This window comes from Giraffa tippelskirchi, chromosome 10 (genome assembly GCF_054371585.1).
Source record: "Giraffa tippelskirchi isolate mGirTip1 chromosome 10, T2T-mGirTip1v1.2.pri, whole genome shotgun sequence".
In the NCBI taxonomy this organism is placed as follows: Eukaryota; Metazoa; Chordata; class Mammalia; order Artiodactyla; family Giraffidae; genus Giraffa; species Giraffa tippelskirchi.
This window is the reverse complement of record NC_137284.1, coordinates 131,870,760-131,890,914: the sequence shown is the minus strand read 5'-3', so window position 1 is coordinate 131,890,914 and position 20,155 is coordinate 131,870,760. Positions and strand designations below refer to the sequence as shown.

The following is a 20,155-nucleotide window of genomic DNA, read 5'->3' as shown; positions in this document are numbered from 1 at the left end:
GACAGAGGAGCCAGTGGGTTACAGTCCATAGGGCTGCAGAGTCGGACACAACTAAGCGACTGAGCACACACAAGGATATTTCACAAATAAAAACAAAGATTATAGTGTCAGGTTAAGACAAAAATGGTGTTGTGCATACATTTAAAAAAACAGCACTTTTCCCCCTCATCTCTCCTTTATAAGTTAATAAACTATGGGTAGCATATTTCAAGTAGCCCCAAAACTCAAGAAAAAGGAAAACAGAAAGTGCCATGGAAGATCCATTTTCTTATGAACCTAAAAAGATGACGTAGGATCCACAATGAATGGCCTGAAGAAGGTAACCCAAGGGGAGTCCCTATCCTCCAGAAATGTGGCTGGTGGGCCACATTCACGAAGTGACCACCTCTATAATATTTCCTCTGTGAGACTTTTGTTTTATCTATGATGTTACCATTTGGTTTTTAAAAATATTATTTCTAAACATTAATTCTATTTCGATTCTTATAACTCAATGATCAAGTTCCTTTCCCGCAGTTCAGTTATGGCTAGAGTAGAGAGACTAACAATTGAGACTTTGAAATGCAGACAAATATTTAATGCTCTGTTGTGGGCATTAAGCAGTAAAGGAAATTTTAAGTGAAGTAAAATGAAAACGACTGAGTGATAATCATGACTTAGTTGTCCCTTAACAATATTAAGTGGATCGAGAATAACAAGTAGAGAATAATTTTATATTTGCAAAGTGAGATAGATATAAACTCTGGAAGAGTATATCTTTTCTGCAGAAATCAAAGACTATAGATATATCAACAAATACATGCAAATATCCCATGGTATATGCCTTTACAAAAATAGTAAGTCACACTACTAGTGGTGAAGCAACCATATGTGATACTCTGTTTGGTATCTGTAGATCCTGCTCAGGAAAAGAGTTCTGTTCATTTTAAAAACCACCATGTTACTGTGGCATAAAGTCTGGTAACATGTACACAGAGAAAACCATATCTTCTTCAGTACTTGTATTTCCCCTTTTCCTTTAGAATCAGAAGCTCCCGTGTTTTAGCTGTTCACAGTCTATCCAGGTAGAAACTAAATACCCTAGCCTTCCTTGCACCTAAGCGTGACTGTGTGACAAAATCTGAACAAACAGGGTATGAACAGAAGTGCTGTGTACAACATCTAGGTCATCTTCTTAGAGGCTGAAATTTTCCCAAGGCTGCCTCTTTCCTCCTCCCTGCTGGATGGAAACATGTAACATCTGAAGTCTTATGTAAAGGTGCTATAGCCATCCTGCCAAACCCTGGGCCACTCACTTCTGAATTGTTGTGTGAGAGAGGAATGAACTTCTTTCTTTTCGAAGTCATTGCAGTTTGTTTGTTTTATGTATCTGCGTTTATTTGCTTGTTTTGTTATGGAAGCTTTACCTGTACCCTGACTATAATAATTACTTTGTCCAATCTAATCTGAATTGGAGAAGGCTGAAAGCTGCCACGTGGGGCAAGAGTAAAGAAGAAATCAGATCAGAATGCTCCCATGCTGTGATGACACTATTCATTTAACATTTATGTGCAGGGGCAAAGGCCTGTTGTTGATCCCCTCTATATCCCATGAGTCACAACTATTTCTTTGGAAGTTTCACAGATTCCACTGCTCTCTTATTTCCCCAATTTACTTTCGATATACACCTTTGTTATAGCATTTATTAACACTTACTTTCTATTTTGATCATATCTAGGCTCTCTCACTAGGCTCTTTGAAAGATGATCATTCCATTTGTATTGTGCTGTTCAGCATAGCATCTGGTTTACTGTGACTTCTAGACTGGTTCCAAATTGGGAAAGGAGTACATCACGGCTGTATATTGTCACCCTACTTATTTAATTTATATGCAGAGAACATCATGAGAAACGCTGGGCTGGAGGAAGCACAAGCTGGAATCAAAATTGCCGGGAGAAATATCAATAACCTCAGATAGGCAGATGACACCACCCTTATGGCAGAAAGCGAAGAAGAACTACAGAGCTTCTTGATGAAAGTGAAAGATGAGAGTGAAAAAGTTGGCTTAAAGCTCAACATTCAGAAAACTAAGATCATGGCATCTGGTCCCATCACTTCATGGCAAATAGATGGGGAAACAGTGGAAACAGTGTCAGACTTTATTTTTTTGGGTTCCAAAATCACTGCAGATGGTGATTGCAGCCATGAAATTAAAAGACGATTACTCCTTGGAAGGAAAGTTATGACCAACCTAGATAGCATATTTAAAAGCAGAGACATTACTTTGCCAACAAAAGTCCGTCTAGTCAAGGCTATGGTTTTTCCAGTAGTCATGAATGGATGTGAGAGTTGGATGGTGAAGAACGTTGAGCACTGAAGAATTGATGCTTTTGAACTGTGGTGTTGGAGAAGACTCTTGAGAGTCCCTTGGACTGCAAGAAGATCCAACCAGTCCATCCTAAAGGAGATCAGTCCTGGGTGTTCATTGGAAGGACTGATGTTGAAGCTGAAACTCCAATACTTTGGCCACCTCATGCGAAGAGTTGACTCATTAAAAAAGACCCTGATGCTGGGAAGGATTGGGGGCCGGAGGAGAAGGGGATGACAGAGGATGAGATGGCTGGATGGCATCACCGACTCAATGGGCATGGGTTTGGGTAGACTCCAGGAGTTGGTGGTGGACAGGGAAGCCTGGTGTGCTGCGATTCATGGGGTCGCAAAGAGTTGGACACGACTGAGTGACTGAACTGAACCAAAGAAAGTAGATCTTAAAAGTTTGCAAAACAAAGTTTGCAACACAAGAAATAACAGTGTGTAACTATGTGAAGTGAGGTATGTTAACTAAGCTTTCTGTTGTAATGATTTCATAGTAATACATACATCAAATCATGTTGTATACCTTAAACTAGTATCATGTTTTATGTCAATTACATTTCAATAAAATGGAAGAAGAATAAATACAAGTATCTCAGATGCCAAAATCCTAATTCTTACTCCACACCTATGTCCCTGAGAGAAAGAAAGGTTATCTGTGGTCATCTCTAGTTAATCTCATCTCTCTCTGCTACTGCAAACAGACATGCCAATTCTTATTGGTCAAGAAACAGCAGGATATACAAGCCTGAGAAGAAGCTGTGTATAGATAAACAACATCTGCGGGCTTACAATCATTCCTTTGATGTGTCACAGTGGTGACCCCAGTGACACACTTGTGTGCTCAGAATCTGCTTGATCTCCTGCCTTCAAGTTTGGTTTCATCATTCTGCTCTGTACCTCATCTCTCTCTCTGGAATCCCCTTTCTGCCTTTGTTTAAGCTACAGATCACACATGCAATATCCCTTATAGGCCGGACCCCACTTAGAGAATATTCCTTCAAAACTGGCACTCCTGGCCTCATAAAACTCCTCATTAGACCCCTTCTGATTAACTGGTGCTGAAAGAGCTTTCACATTTCACCTCCTGGTGGGACAAGAAGACAAAGTCATATGGCAGGTGAGATGGGGGTTAGGAAAGGACCTCAGAGAGTAGAAACAGATGAGGTCACATAATTTTAGCCAATACACAGTGGTTTCCATTAAATACTGAATAAATATTATTTATCTCAAATTATGAAAGTTCTAGGAAAAAAGGATCGTTTACCAAGCAGAAGAGGCATCTCTCCTTTGTCGTTTTTGGTGTTTGGCCACACTCCTTTCTCTAGTAAAGTTCTTACATTTTCCACCAGACCAGCTTTGACTGCCAAAGTCAAAGGCGTTTCTCCATCAGAGGTCTTGAACTCCCAGAGCGTCTTATAAGATGCTGAGATATGAAAGCATGTGGAAAATTAAAAATCTTTACTTAAAGGATGTAATATAAAACAGAATGATGCAATATCATCTACAGTAGATTGGACAAAGTCAATTGATGAAAAAGAGAAGACTAAAAAGAGAAATGATTAAAGTCTAGCAAATGATGGTGAGTAGAAATAGATGAGCATGGGCTTTCTAATCAAGTTGACAGCTAGCAAACCAACATCTGTGTTTCAAGGTGTTTTTTACAAAAGAAAAGATAATGGGTTGTGACTTCTCACTTCTTAATAAATTATAAACAACTTCCTTAATCCTTTGTATTATTATTTAAATTGAACCTGAAATTGTTTTTTGTCAAATGAAGTCTGTGCCTGTGGGAATGAAAAGTATTTGAATCAATGATGTATCCTATCAGAATATGTTAGAAAAGAAATATCATGCTTAACATCATCTTCTATATCTGTCTATCTGTCTGTCTGTCTATTTTTAACTTTTTGTAGCAGGCTGACTAGCTGGATAGTTAATTATCCAGTAGCTATCATTATCTCTTACAAAGCACTAGGAAGCAACATTGAAGGTTGAAAAGAAGGGCATTCTCAAAGTGTTTTATAAGATGCTGGGATGTGAAAAACACTGTTAGAATGTAGGAATTATTGATAATATTTAACCTTGGGTAGATATACCACAACAGTTATTCATGTTTGCATGATGAAAAAATTAATGTAATATAAGGACAGATAATGTAAGTATTACTTGTACAAAATAATACTTTTTTGGAAACTATTAACTCAGTTCAAGATGAAAGTTTACAACCGACTTTGAAAAGCAAAATACTTTATATTTACATCAATTAATTAATGGTATATATAAACTTTTAGATGATAATCACATCTTCCCATCAAACTGGTTCATATTTTTAGAAAGATGTAAACGGTAAACCCTGAACGCCACAAAATAGGCTAATTTTGTACTCAGTTTAAAGCATGAGTACTATCTTTTCCAAATTGCAAATCACCTTTTATTTTGCTTTTTCTTTTTGCTTATTATGTTCACTGGGAATGCTCCAGAACATCTGTATTTGGGCTTCAGTTTGGTTAAGGGCATTCTACATTTTCTTACCATCCAAGACAACTTCAAGTATCTGCTGAATGGGTTGAACAACAGCTTCATGCAATGGAAACCATCCTTTTTCATCAGCTTCATCCAAAGCATGTTTATATTTCACATACTCCTGGAGCTCAAGAATGTGACCTAAAATAAACACACGGGCTGATAACAAATCTCTCGGCCAGGTGGAATCTCCAGTCCATTCTACTGTAGGTGATCAATCCATTTACCTTGCTGTATGGCCTCCACAAGCTTTCTGTTCTGATCGCTTAGTGGTACAAATCTACCAGGGAAAGAAATACAAGCCATATTTGTATTCATGGTATACTCCAAGGAGCCAAAACGTTTATTTAGTTTTTGCACATACATTTAATAATCAGGATCTTTAAGAAATGCACACAACTGATGTTATCTACTTTAAAAATGTAAATGTCTAAAAGTCAGATACAGAGTATGTTTATGATACACTGGACCTATGAACATTAGGAAAGATGGAAAAGTAGAAGGTTAAAAATTGTCTCTGAAATTAATTATAGGCAATGAAAAAGGGGTAAATAACTGGAGTTAGAGACAGACTGCTGCTTTCAGTTGTTGTGATTTTGTGATCCTAAGGCCAGCAGCCTCTCTGGACAGTGGTTCCTGCATCAGTAAAATGAGAAGATTATATAGGAAGACCTCTAAGGTTTCTCCCAACTTTAAAAATTCTATGCTTAATAAAGGTTTCTTGCTTTGAATTTAATAATGGCTAATGAATGGTTGCTTATTTGGGAGCATATGCTCTATATTGCGTGTTAGTCTTTAATCAACTGTGAAAACTAGTGAAAAATAGGCTGAGCATTTACTGGACAAATTCCAGTCACTGGCCCTGGAGGTCATTGTCAACCCTCATGGAAATTCTCTGATGTGTGTTTATTCAAAGGTGACTAGGTATTGAATAACAAATTAATTTAACTCTATTAAAGCAGAAACATCCACTGGTATTCCAGGGTTGTAAACGCCTTCCTGGGAGATACGGGAAGAATGAAAGAGACCAGAAATATAAATGTTAACATGTCTATTTTTTAAAAGCTTAAAAGCAATCATTTTTATAGCACTGAATCTTTTCAAAAGCACTACTGATTTCAGAATACAGGATTCTAAATACTACAATATATTTAAAGGTAAACTAAAGTTCAGTTTTGTCAGAAGTATAATGTGTGTTGCTATAAAAAATTTTGTTGCTAAACAGAAATTTACTTTGGCAGTTTTAGACGCTATAACTCTTGCCAACACGAAACACCAATTTCATGTATAATTTGTTAACTGCTGTCACTTTAACAGCAGATAATTAAATAAGTTCTGGTTTATATATCACTTCGCCATATATTATAAAAGCCTTCAACTTTTTTCCCATTCATTAAGCTTATAGGCAGGTGAGTTAGCATTATTCTTCATATTTTAAAGGTGCAAAATGGAATATATTACTTATAAAGGTTGCCTGAGTCAGTAGCACAACAGATTCTGTATACTTATCTATACGTTAGTCATATAAACAGTGTTTACAATTTCATTCACATTATTTACTGTCCTTTTTGATTCCATATGAATTGAGGAAATAGGCAATCCTATACAACCAAATTTAACTGGGAATTTCCTATCTAGGTAGTCTCATATTTCACAGGAGATGGGAATTTGTAGAATCAGATGGCTAAACCTGTGCACAGCAGTTCTTGTAAAGGTATTGGATTCCCTGCCACAAAAAAAAAGGTAGAGCGGTCTGGAAACGTCATTCATTTTATCTTACAAAAAATGAATGCCATGAAATTTAGTTGAGGATCGTCAATTTGAATGTTACCTTTCAGGACAAAATACAGTCTTGCTGGCTTCAATAGATTCTTGAATACTGAGCTGAACATCATAACTTGTAAGATGATCTTCATCAGGGTCATCATTAGCATCCATGACGGGATATAATTTTGAAACAGGCAATTTCTTATTATCAGCAAAAGCCACAGAACAGCATATAGAATCAACATGAAAGAGGCAAAATGAAAAATGCATTCACCTTCCTCATTGAAAAAATACAGATGTAGTTAACATTTAATCTATATTATATATGTACAAAATGCCCATTCTAACTTTTGAAACCTTTGATTACCTGCCCTTTAAGTGTCTGCATTTTCTAATTTTTGACTTTCTTTTGAGTAATGACTAGTCTTCCCTTTAGCTCAAATGGTTAAGAGTTCTCCTGCCATGGAAGCAGCCTAGATGCCCATCAGCAGTTGAATGGATAAGGAAGCTGTGGTACATATACACAATGGAATATTACTCAACCATTAAACAGAGTACATTCGAATCAGTTCTAATGAGGTGGATGAAACTGGAGCCTATTATACAGAGTGAAGTAAGCCAGAAAGAAAAACACCAATATAGTATACTAACACATATATATGGTATTTAGTCAATCGGTAAAGATAACCCTGTATGCGAGACATCAAAAGAGGCACAGATAAATAAAACAGTATTATGGACTCTATGAGAGAAGGCGAGGCCGGGATGATATGGGAGAATGGCATGGAAGCATGTAAATTATCATATGTGAAACAAATCGCCAGTCCAGGTTCAATGCATGATACAGGGTGCTCAGGGCTTGTGCACCGGGATGACCCAGAGGGATGGGATGGGGAGGGAGGTGGAAGGGGGATTCTGGAAGGGGAAAACATGTACACCCATGGTGGATTCATGTCAATGTATGGCAAAACAAATACAATATTGTAAAGTTAAAAAATAGAAAATAAACTAATTAAAAAAAAAAAAAAAGAGTTCTCCTGCAATGCAGTATACCACAGTTTGATTCTTGGGTCAGGAAGATCCTCTGGAGAAGGGAATGGCAATCTGCTCCAGTATTCTTGCCTGGAAAATCCCATGGACAGAGGAGACTGGCGGGCTACAGTCTGTGGGGTCACAAAGAGTCGGACACGACAGAGCAATTAACACCACTACAGTTTGGTGTAGAATGACTTTTTCTACATTTCTGATTTACACTAATTTGGCCCATCATTTGCTCAAGACATTGCTCTATATAACATATTAGAAGTTGAAAACTCTGAGAAGACAGACAAAGGAAGGAATAAAGAACAATTAGCTTTTCTCTTTGCTGTTTTGTCGCTAAATCGTGTCCAATTCTTTTTGGATCCCGTGGACTGTAGGCCACCAGGCTTCTCTGTCCCTGGGATTTCCCTAGAGGAATCCTAGAATGGGTTGCCATTTCCTTCTCCAGGGGATCTTCCCAACCCAAGGATCGAAACTGTGTCTCTTTCATTGGCAGGTAGATTCTTTACCACTGAGCCACTTGGGAAGTCCTTCACATTCTTTACTTTTTCTTTATTCTCTGTCCTCTGTGTGTGCTTTTTCACTGATTTAGTTCTTTCTACACCCAAAGTGGTTTGAGTTGACTGCCTTGAATTGCCATTATTTCTGTATTTGCGTTCAACTCCTTCTACCAAAATCCATACTCTTTGAGGTGAGGGGTTCTATGTGACTCATCTCTGCATCACCTACAACTCTAGAAGGTGCTTGGCATAAGGAAGTCATCTGTTGCATTAAAGTTGAGAGAACAGAACGTCACAAATGTAGTGACCTAGCTCTGCTCTCAGGAAGTTTGATGGTGTACATGGAGAAGACACGAAGGTAACTTTAAATAGAAAGCACTGACAACTTTCAGCACTGTTCTTTCTGAGAAAACACTGTCTAGTCTCACAACGAAGTGAACAGCTTTCAGAAGTCCAGAACTTTAATACAGGAAAGGATTAATCCGATAAAAATGGCCTTATGCACTTGAAGAACTTCCTTACTGACCAGATGGGTTTGATAGATTATGTGGCTCTCTGGATGCTCTGGGAAATCCACATTTATGGATTTGGGCTACCTGTGTTCTTGGCTGTAGAAAGATCCTTTCTCACACCTTGGCAGAAGGGCATCCCTAATGCAGTTAGGGATGCTGAAGTGCTAATGTAAGGGAGTGGTAAGGACCTGCTTTATCCAGTGAGGTTTAAACGTGGGAACTGGCAAACAAGAAGCTGAATTAAAACTGACTTCTTGCTTTTGAAGAAAACAGTCAAAACAGAATAACTTCTGGACTGACTTACTCAATTTACTGATGGCTGTTTCAGTTCTCCCTAATCCATGTTTCAACCAAATCAGAGCCACCACGAATGGGAGTGCAGGTTGCACACTGCACAAGTGCTCCTGGCTGATAAAATCCAGCCAAATCCCCCTCACGTGAGCTGTGCCCACTGGCAGGCCACTATGCACACCCCAAGGAAGCAGCATTTTTCTTCATTTGCACCAAAGGGCTTATAGTCTGTGGGATTCCTGAACTCAGTCGAGATTTTTTAACACCAGAAAGTTAAACAAAAAGAGGCCAAGTTACTTAGTATTTTAGATAATAAATGAGGAGAAACAGACATGACATCTTTTACTATCTAGGCTTCAATCCTTTCCCAAAGTGGAAGGACCTCAGGATTTGGTTACTTTCCTTCAGAAAGAATAAGGATACCATACCCATGATATTCATGAAATTTTATGCATCTACTATGTGGTTCATATTTTCTTATGCTTTGTTTTACAGGGAAAGTTCTAAGGTCTGACTGGGTCTCAGCATCATTTGAACAGTTAAAATTTGGGTAATTTTAACTCCATGGCCAGATCAGAGATCAGCCCTCCTATAGATTCCCCATTTCTTCCCTAGCACTGTTCTATTACAAGCCACTACTACTGACTGGTCCAGCTCCTCTGAAGACAAACACAGAAATGTAGCTTATTTCTCATTGTCTTATTTCTTTCAGATATCAAATTAAAGGAGTATGTGTCTCCCATTATAGTTGGATCAATTGCTTTACCTTATAAAGAGAAAGTTTAGTAAGTATACACATCAAAATAGTTCTACAGCTGCTGTGTGCTAAGTTGCTTAATCATGTCTGACTCTTTGTGACCCCATGGACTGTAGCCCACCAGGCTCCTCTGTCCATGGGATTCTCCAAGCAAGAATATTGGAGCGGGTTTCCTTCCCCAGGGGATCTTCCCGACCCAGGGATTGAACCCATGTCTCTTACTGGCATTGGAGCACGTCTCTGCATTGGCAAGCAGATTCTTGACTACTAGTGCCACCTGGGAAGCCAGTTCCACAGCTAGGTTGGTTGATAATCACAGGAAATTATTTTGAGCCATAGCACTTTTCAAGCCAATATGTATGCAAAATTTTACATTGTCCAGTGTGTTTTCAAGGGGGGAAAGTCACAAATAGTATTCTGTGGGCAATTTCCAAAACACAGTTAATTCTTGCTTTGCCTCTTCTTGTTGTTCAAACCTTAAGCAGTTCTATACATGCTGACAGTCAAGGTCTCTGACCTGCGGACAGACGGCACATGAACTCAATGGCATCATGATTTTATTGCTTATTGTTCTGCACCAGTGGCCTTACTATAACCTTGCAACAGAAAGGGGAGAAGAGTGATAATGTTTGGAGGATGTCCATGAAATAGTAACAGCACTTCACTAAGTATGTCTCTCACACCAGGGTATCTTAGCAACCTTAAAAGCTTGACACGTGGCCTTGGGATCCTATTCACCAAATAGACTAAGATGGTGTTTTTTAAAATTTATTGCTTATTGGTTCATTGTCTATCTCTTCCTCCTAGAATGTAATGCAATAAGAGCAGAGAATTAGTCTACCTTCAGAGACTAGACAAGCAGTATCTCAAGGTACATGGACTCTAAACATGTGTTGAAAGAATGAAGAAATGAATGAATGAGTTAATAAATGAACTTAACAAAATCTAGGCTCTGCTTTATTCTTAGAACTAACCATTTGCTGTATGGAGAGTTTTTATTGTGATGGGAACAGTTTTAAAGTCTCTATTGAATTTGTTATAATATTGATTCTGCTTTATGGTTTCGTTTTTTGACTATGAGGCATGTGGGATCTTAGCTCGCTGACCAGGGATCGAACCTGTACACTCTGCATTGGAAGGCGAAGTCTTAACCATAGTACCATCAGGGAAGTCCCTGGAGTCTTTATTCTAATTAGATGAATTTGATTACCCATTCTGTGTTAGGCTTCATTTTTCTCTCTTCTGAGCTTTTATGTCTTATGTCTTTTCTCACTTCATTCACAAGGCCCTCCTAGCTGTTTCACACTCATGGTCCCCACGGCCTAAAGCCTGGCTCCAGCCACTCCTCCTGTGGAAGCCTTTGGTGAATTCTTCAATTCCTCTCTGGCCCTCTTAATCCCTGAGTAGCTCTGCTTACCCAGTGTTTTCCAACTGAATTTACAACATTTTGTATTAGTTTTGCAAGTTCTTTACATTTTTGTATTTTGTATTCTCACCTGGACTATTAGTTTTCTGAGGGGAAAAAAGTCTTACTTTTTTGTCTTGTATATCTTTTCTCTCTGCTCCCACTCCTAGTCAACTATAGGAAAGGGATGTTCTCAGTGGTCACTGGAAAATAGTTGTTGACTCATTACTGGCAGACAAGTCCTGAGTGTCTTCAGGTAGCAGGACTGGATGATGAAGTTAGACGTATGGCATCGCCTGTCGCTTTTCTCACTAATGTCACGTGGTGATGGGGGGGGATCCCACGGCTCTGGGATTAGTAATAGGATACAGAGCCTTTTGCCTATTTAAATCATCAGCTTAACGCTAAACCTGCTCGAAACTTGGGCTTCCAGTATGTGAGATATCACAGACTCCTTACGGCAACAGTTCCCAGACTTTTTGGCACCAGGGACTGGTTTTGTGGAAGACAATTTTTTTGCAGACCAGGGCTGGGGAGATGGTTTTCGGATGATTCAAATGCATTACATTTATTGTGAACTTTACTTCTATTATTATTTCATCAGCTCTACCTCAGATCATCAGGCGTTAGATCCAGGAGGTTGGGGACCCCTGCTTTAGAGAACTGAGCTGCTCTGTGGAAAGTTCTTTTAAATGTGTTTTAACTACCACCAAGAAGGAAATTATCTAAAACTCTTAACTGTTTTGTGGGCTTTCCTGGTGGGTCAGATGATAAAAAATCCACTTGCAATGCAGAAGACTCAGGTTAGATCCCTGAGTTAGGAAGATCCCCTAGAGAACGGAATGGCAACCCACTCCAATATTCTTGCCTAGAGAATTCCATGGACAGAGCAGCTTGGTGGGCTACAGTCCATGGGGTCGCAAAGAGTTACAACTGAGCAACTAACACATAACAACTGTTTGGTATCCCTAACAACAGCGGGATCTCAATGGAGAGAAAACTCTTACTGCTACATGGAGCAACCCCCATCTAAAACAAGCTGTCTCCAACCTTTTCCTGAAAGCTTTGGATGAAGTGATGACCTGTGTGCAGGCGCAGTAAGGTGTCAGGCAGACAATCAAAGGACCATCAGTGGGACGGAACCAGAGGCATCAAGATGCAGAGGAGGGCAAGAGGAGAGATATCTGTCTACCATCAGGCTTTGTTTAAAACTATTTAAATAAAGCACCAGCCAGCAGTCTGAGAAAGGGCCAAATAATATTTGACATTCTCTAAGACCTATTCATGACAGCCCCATTTCTCCATCTAGATAATTAGTTGACTCTTTCTAGATAACAGCTTGTCATCCTTGTTCTGGAAAAGCCCACTAGTGAAACTTAATTATTCTTGAAGTAGCTGATACATGAAATAATTGGGACAATCCTATTGGAAAGTTAGCCTTTTCACTTCAGGCACTGGTTAATCTTGCTTTGGCTACCTGATAAGAACAGCCGACTCATTAGAAAAGACCCTGATGCTGGGAAAGATTGAAGGCAGGAGGAGAAGGAGACAACAGAGAACAGGATGTTTGGATGGCATCACCGACTCGATAGACATGAGTTTGAGCAAGCTCCGGGAGATGGTGAAGAACAGGGAAGCCTGGCAGGCTATAGTCCATGGGGTCACAAAGAGTCAGACGTGACAGGGTGATTGAACAAAACAAATCTTGCTTAGAGTCAGGAACATGTTTGATGAAAGCAATGGATTCTCTCTCAGAGGGATGTATGTCATTCACAAGTTTGCATAAAATTGTAGGGCATTCATGGGGTTCTCTGAAGCCCATTCTTGTGTCTCAGTTAAAGAATTACTAAATTAAGGATTTCCAAATGCATTATTCAGAGACCAGGAATTATTAGCTTACTTTCAGAATGGACTGAGTGAAATCCTAGATTTAGATAGTGGGAAAACAGAAAGTTTGGTGATCATGTAAGTTTTAGAGTAACTTTGATAATCATAAAAATGGTGGTTATAATAATAGTCATAAGTTATTGAGGGCTTGTTTTGTTTCCAGCACCACGTAAAGCACTTTGCCTATGCTGTCTTGCTTTAAATCCTCCAGTTCTACTTTCTAGGTATTAGAGGTTCATTGTGGAAACTTAGACTTCCTGAGGTTAAGAGACCCACCCATTGTCTCAGAGCTGATAAGTAGAGTCTGGACAGAGAATGGTACTTTCATTTTAATGTATTTTCAGAGCTGCAGGAAAAAAACCCACAGTCTGTTGTCCTTAAAAGAAAGCACTCTGATCTTGTCAGCCAGCTCTTGATGACAATAACTTCCAAAAATAAAACATAGCTTCCAGGGACACATGAATTTTTATCGTTGATTCTGTGCAATAAGGCTTTGTGTTGCTTAGGGGGGATGCGGTGTCCTAAACTTGCTTTTACTCTGTATTCTTTTCTTGGAGTCTAAACTTTACTGTCTAAAAAACTTGATCAACATTCCATTTGGTGCCTGCCTGAAGTGGCCAGGGGGTTGGGACAATGTTACAGGATATGAGGCAGAGGTGAATATGGGTATATGATATGCCTCTTGGCACTGAATTCTCTAAACCACCCTCAATCCACGATCCAGGCTTCCCCTCCACTGTTGATAAGTTTGTGAGGCCCCTCAGGCCTTCCCCGGAAACATGGGAGCTCCCATAACATGGGCTCAAGGTTCTCCTTTTACCGGGACAAGAGCCAATATAACTTTGTCCCCTGTGAACTGTCTGGTTGGCTTGTTTCCAATTACATTAAGTCTTCACCCCTCTCACTCACATGCTCTGTCTGCATAAAAACCTGAAACCATCTCTGTGGGTCCTAAACAGGGCTGGCCTTAAGAGTTCCCAGAGTGGACAGGTGCTTCCATGATGCAAGGAAGGACTCTGTGTTCATAAATATCACCCTGCCCCGGCACCTGTCACATCAGTGCAATTCTGTTACATCAGTGAGCAATTCTGTCCTTTGTGGCTTATTGTTCCATCTTCCGGTTTCCCCTTTTAAAACGCCAGTAGCACCATACTGGCCCCCAGTGTAGAAACAGGATCTCTTGGAATAGTTGCTGAGGGTTGAATGGGGTGGGGAAGATGGTAAATGATCTAAGACTGAATCTTGGTGGCTTCCCTGATGGCTCAGACAGTAAAGAAAATCTGCCTGTAAAGCAGGAGACCTGAGTTCGATTACTGGGTCTGGAAGATCTCCTAGAGAAGGGAGTGGCAAGCTACTCCAATATTGTTGTCTGGAGTATTCCATAGACAGAGGAGCCTGGCAGGCTGCCGTCCATGGGGTCCCAAAGAGTTGGACACAACTGAGCAACTAACACTTTCACTTTCATTAAGACTGAATCTAGTGGAAGGTAACAGGAGGGGATAAGAAAAGGGCAATACAGTAAAAATTTGGTTTTCTTTATGCAGGGCTATCCCAATTGCAAAAGCTCTGAGGTTCTGCTGTTTGAAACAGGGGTGCAGGGGTGGAGGCGGGGTTGGTGCTGATACTCTGGGGACTTTTTCTTTTACCTTGAAACTGCTATGGTCCCAGAGAAAATCATCTACTGGAGATTCCAGAGAGAATCATCAGGATTTGTCCTAGGAGAAGAGTAGCTTTAGTTAAAAGGCATTTTCACATTTTGTTTTTGGGAAGATGTCACAGTTCGTGTACGCAAAACAATACTCATTTTCATTTTTCTGCACTTTGACCATTCATTTGTGAATTCTGAAGACATACAGAAATAAAAATAAATAAAATGTTGCAACAGTTTTGTTTTTTATTTGGTGGCTATACACGCTTGCTTCTTCAGAATCCTGTAGTTCAGTTCAGTTCAGTTCAGTCGCTCAGTCATGTCTGACTCTTTGCGACTCCATGAAACGCAGCACGCCAGGCCTCCCTGTCTATCACCAACTCCCAGAGTCCACGCAAACCTATGTCCATTGAGTCAGTGATGCCATCCAACCATCTCATCCTCTGTTGTCCCCTTCTCCTTCTGCCCTCAATCTTTCCCAGCATCATGGTCTTGTCAAATGAGTCAGCTCTCCGCATCAGGTGGCCAAAGCATTAGAGTTTCAGCTTCAACATCAGTCCCTCCAATGAAGACCCAGGACTGATCTCCTTTAGGAGATCAGTACAAAGCGGCAGATCAGCTTTATTAGGCTCATTTCAGCAACAGAGTCAATGAGTCCCCAAGAGATTTCAGGAGGAGGTAAAACTGTCAGAATTGGTTTCCAACACACAGACACAAGTAACTTCTATCTACAAGTAATAAGTCACAGTCATTCCCTCTTCGTGATATTTGTCTTTGTATTAGAGAGAAATCCTGTGGATGACAAGGAGACCTAGACTAGTCCAAATGGCATCTTTCTTAACAGCAGAGGTAGTTCTGATAACACACACACACACACACACACACACACACACACACCCCTTAGTCCAGATGATGAATGTTACTTTCATGTTTCCTTAAAATGTCTTCAGGGTTTCCCTGGTGGCTCAGTGGTGAAGAATACGCTGGCCATGCCGTGTGGGCTACAGTCCGTGGGGTTGCCAAAGAGTCAGACACAACTCTATTACTGAACAACAACGACAAAATACCTTCAACATTTTAGAAATTATATAAAAAGCCAAAATAGATATATTTTTCTCTAGACACTAAATATGATATCTAGTATGTAATTAAGAATTCACTATGTATTTGCCAAATGAATAAAAAGTTGAATGATCAAATACACACTCTTAAAATTAGCAAAGGGATAGATTAAGCTTGTGTTTTTTCTCCATGTCACATATATGTTTTTGCCAAGTTCACATCCAATTTCGGGACTGCTCTAACTTAGGCTTAATTTCTACGTAAATACACTATGATAAACCTGTCATACTAGTTTTCTTTATCTCGAGTTCCATATTAAAACATTAGACATTTTTACTCCGTAATATTGATTTCCAAGGCAATTTCAATTGTGACAGATGGAGGAAGATGGCATACTACCTTTCAAAAGTGATGCAGAGTAGGAGGGAGCTTTAGGTTTACAGTTATGTGGATTTCCTGCTGCTAAGTCGCTTCAGTCGTGTCTGACTCTTCGCAACCCCATGGACTGCAGCCTACCAGGCTCCTCCATCCATGGGATTTTCCAGGCAAGAGTACTGGAGTGGGTTGCCATTGCCATCTCCGGATTGGATGTAGAGAGGGCCTCAAACCCCAGCTCCCAATTGGGAGACAAATGTTACTAAGTGGTACGTTTAAAACCAAGTCCAGATAGAGATGTCACTTCCAATAGGTGTACAAAAGATGGGTTACTCAGTACATGATGCTAGGACAACTGACTTGCCACTTGAAAAGCAAATAATGCTGGATTTGGGTTACACTTGGTATGGGAATGATCTGCCTCTGGTCACCCTTCTGGAGCCCACCGTTATCCTCCACCAGCGGCGGAAGCACACCGGGGCTGCTGCCTGGCGGGGCTTCCACCTTGTAATCACGGAAGCAGCAGCAGAAGGAGCTGAGGATGCTGAGGCTCCTCTGCTTCTTCAGACTAAAGTTGCACTGGGATGCTTTCTCACCGGCACCCAGGGCCCGGCCCTCGTCCTCCTTGGGGTTGGTCACCTGGGTGATGGTCCATGGGTGCGCGGCGCGGGGGGCGCGTGGGGCCGCGGGCCAGGAGGAATATAAACAGAGAATGGATAAGAATAGAGCAGGCATGGCCTGTGAAGAGGCAAATTATTCATAGGTGTGTCCTTATCACAAGCTGGCATGATAACTTGATCCTTTTAAAGACTCACCCTTTTATCTGTAATTCTAAATCTAAGAATCTATCTAAAGACATTCAGAGATGTGGAAAAAGATTTGTATGTGAAAATGTTCATCTCAGGCATAGTTGAACTGCCAAATCATTAGAAACAATATAAAACGTCCAACAAGAGGGAATTTGTAGAAGATATTATTGTGCAGTCAAGCTATGGAAAACTAAACAGGTATTAACATTCATATCCTTGAAGAATATTTAATACAATAGATAAAGTATCATATAAGAGAATGAGGTTCATGTAATCAGATATGACCAGACACTTTGAGAGAACTAAGACTGACTTTATCGAGCCAAATCTTACAAAGTCTTCCAGAAAACAGGCCTGGTATCTGGTTCACAGGCTGAACCTTATAGGTGGTAAGATAGGTCGCTTCCTGGCAGGCCAGACTTTGTGTGGTCAAGAAGAGAGAAAATTGCCCTCATTTATGGTAAAGCAGAGAAGGAAGATCCATGCAATGCGGGAGATCTGGGTTTGAACCCTGGGTTGGAAAGATTCCCTGGAGAAGGGAAAGGCTACCTACTCCATTATTCTGGCCTGGAGAATTCCATGGACTGTATAGTCCGTGGGATCACAAAGAGTCAGACACAACTGAGCTACTTTCACTTCACTTAATACTTAATAGAGAAGAAGGAGCAGAAATATGAAAGACTGATCCATTTACATGAGTCATCCAAGCAAAGGTTTCATCACCTAAGTTATTGTGCCATCTGCTTGAGACCAAATTTATTTTGCACTAATCAGTGAGTAGCAGCTCCTGGGGACGGTGAAGCCAGTTATAGATTATAAAATAGCTGTACTTTATTTACACAATTTTATTATACAATTGAGGTGTAGGGTGAGTAAAAAACTTCTGATTACATTAATTAGCCACAATAACAATAAAAATAATATCTTTAGACCTTAATAAAAAATGTACACATATATGCATATATGTACTTGTACATATACAAAAACATATATTGTTATTGTTGTTTAGTCAATAAATTGTGCCTGACTCTTTGCAACCCCATGTTATAGCCTGCCAGGTTCCTCTGTCCATGGGATTTCCCAGGCAAGAATAATGGAGTGGGTTGTCATTTCTTCCTTCGGGTGATCTTCCTGACCCAGGGATTGAACCTACGTCTTCTTCATTGTAGGCAGATTCTTTACCACTGAGCCACCAGGGAAGCCCAAATACATATACATGCACATATATTCTCTCTCTAAAAATATTTGTTCCTGAAAGGTTTCACTGAACAGGGCAGAAGTTCCTGTTTGCTCCCATGCATGCTCAGATGCTCAATCATGTCAGATTCTTTGTGACCTCAGGGACTGTGGCCTGTTTGGTGCTCATCAAATCCTTTTCCATTCAAAACTCAAACAATAATGAGTCATTGCATTTCTTCATATGTTATTTTGAAGTCATATACAGGCTGTTGATTTCTTTCTGCTGGGACTGTAGTTGAACCTGCCCTCCTGGCTTAGCTGCCTTATTAGCTGTGTCTGACATGTTGCAAGTAGTCAACAACATTACCTGTTACCTGTTATTATTCTGTGACTGAACCCCTCTGGAATAAGGAAGTAGAATTCTAAGGATTGTCTGGTGGTTTGAGCTCTAATCGTTATCTTAATCAGGTTCTCTGGCACACTCATGATTTTATTTCTGGGGCTTCCCTGGTGGCTTAGATGGTAAAGCGTCTGCCTGCAATGCAGGAGACTCAGGTTTGATCCCTGGGTTGGGAAGATCCCCTGGAGGAGGAAATGGCAATCCACTCCAGTATTCTTGCCTGGAAAATCCCATCAGGCTCCCATGAGGAGGCTGATAAGTTACAGTCCATGGGGTTGCAAAGAGTCAGACACAACAAAGCGACTTCACTTTCTTCTTTCCTTCTTTTCTCTAGAATCACCAGACTTCAGAGCTGAAGACCATTAGGTAAGCCCCACTTGTAAATTGCATTTACAGATGCTGTCTAGAAATTGCCCAGCCTCAGCTTGAAAAGCAAAGTAGCAGGCAGATTACTATACCCCACACAGCCCTTCATCTTTGGCCAGCTTTAACAATTAGAAAATATATTGAACTTAAATCCATCTCCTCAAATCAGTATTTTATACTCCTAGTTCTATTCCTCAGAGCCATGCTGAGAAAATATTTGTCCTATGCCACATGAGAAGCCTCAGGAAAGCTGTCAGGCCCAGGCCTGGACAACTGTTCCTCCTGTGAACAGTTTACCTCCCTTCACCATGTTGATTGCTTTCCTGTAAACACTCGTTTATCCATCTCTTTCTAAAAGCAGCTCTGGACCATGGACTCTGAAGGCAACACAACAGCTACAGTCAGACCAACACAACATTAAGCGACTGTGATCACTTCCCTTTTGCTGGACATTGAAGAGGTGTTAATTTAACCCAAGTTCAGATGAATTTGGGGCTCTCATGTTACAGACTTGATTTGGATTCCTGTTGCCCTAAATTCTACATGTCATTTTTTCCATCCACATTATTGCTGCACAATTCTGTACAGGGCTCTTTATTTAGTCCTATTACATTTACTTCTTTCTTTTGGATTTGACCTTTATTTCAATCAGCTAAAAGAAAATGCATTTTCTATCCTCCAAGTATTATTGTTCTATTTGCAAGTCTTCTGTGTCTACCTGCTCCATTGATAATGATACATGTTGAACAGAAACTGGCGTAGGACAGAGACCTTCAGGTTGACGTTGATCTATTATTTAGCACCCTGCAAGAAAGGCTGTTTATCCATTTACAAATCCTCCCAAAGACACCACATCTAGTATTAATGTCTCCTTTTTGATAACAAGACCGTCATCAAGAGATGCTGTCAAATATCTTATTGAAACACAGATATGTAGTATCTACTATGTTCTCCTTCTCCACTGAGACAAAAAAGCAAATGAGGAGCACTGACTCACCAGTTCTCAATAATTATTATTAATTTTTCTTAGGAATTTCAGACCATCCTATTTGTTCATTCAAAAATATTCAATATCTGCTGTATTTCAGGCACACTGCTAGACACTGGACAATAGGATCCATGCCCTAAGGAGTTTGCTGCCTTTAAATAATGCATTCTCAGAAACAACACCAATATCTGCCCTGCCTTCAAAGGTTTAGCAGATAGTCAAGCACACAGCAGGTCCTCAATAAATATTTGTTTTATCAAATTTAATAATTATTGTAAGTAACATCTATT

General features: G+C 40.0%; 1 protein-coding gene across 16 annotated transcripts in view; it reads right to left on the bottom strand.

The window, feature by feature from the left end:
• Positions 1-20,155, bottom strand: part of ASB15 (ankyrin repeat and SOCS box containing 15) — a 57,543-nt gene that overhangs the window by 16,565 nt on the left and 20,823 nt on the right. For 8 of the 16 annotated variants that reach the window (XM_081534113.1, XM_081534120.1, XM_081534108.1 and 5 more), the window contains 5 exons: positions 14,685-14,753; positions 6,710-6,846; positions 5,106-5,158; positions 4,888-5,019; positions 3,620-3,778 (listed from right to left, as the gene is read on the bottom strand). In XM_081534113.1, coding sequence (XP_081390239.1) covers positions 3,620-3,778; positions 4,888-5,019; positions 5,106-5,158; positions 6,710-6,816 — 451 coding nt within the window. In that variant the 5' untranslated portion in view covers positions 6,817-6,846; positions 14,685-14,753. Of the gene's footprint in view, positions 1-3,619; positions 3,779-4,887; positions 5,020-5,105; positions 5,159-6,709; positions 6,847-7,698; positions 7,809-14,684; positions 14,754-20,155 lie in introns of all 16 variants that reach the window. The other 8 variants (XM_081534110.1, XM_081534109.1, XM_081534111.1 and 5 more) reach the window with 2 other exon arrangements.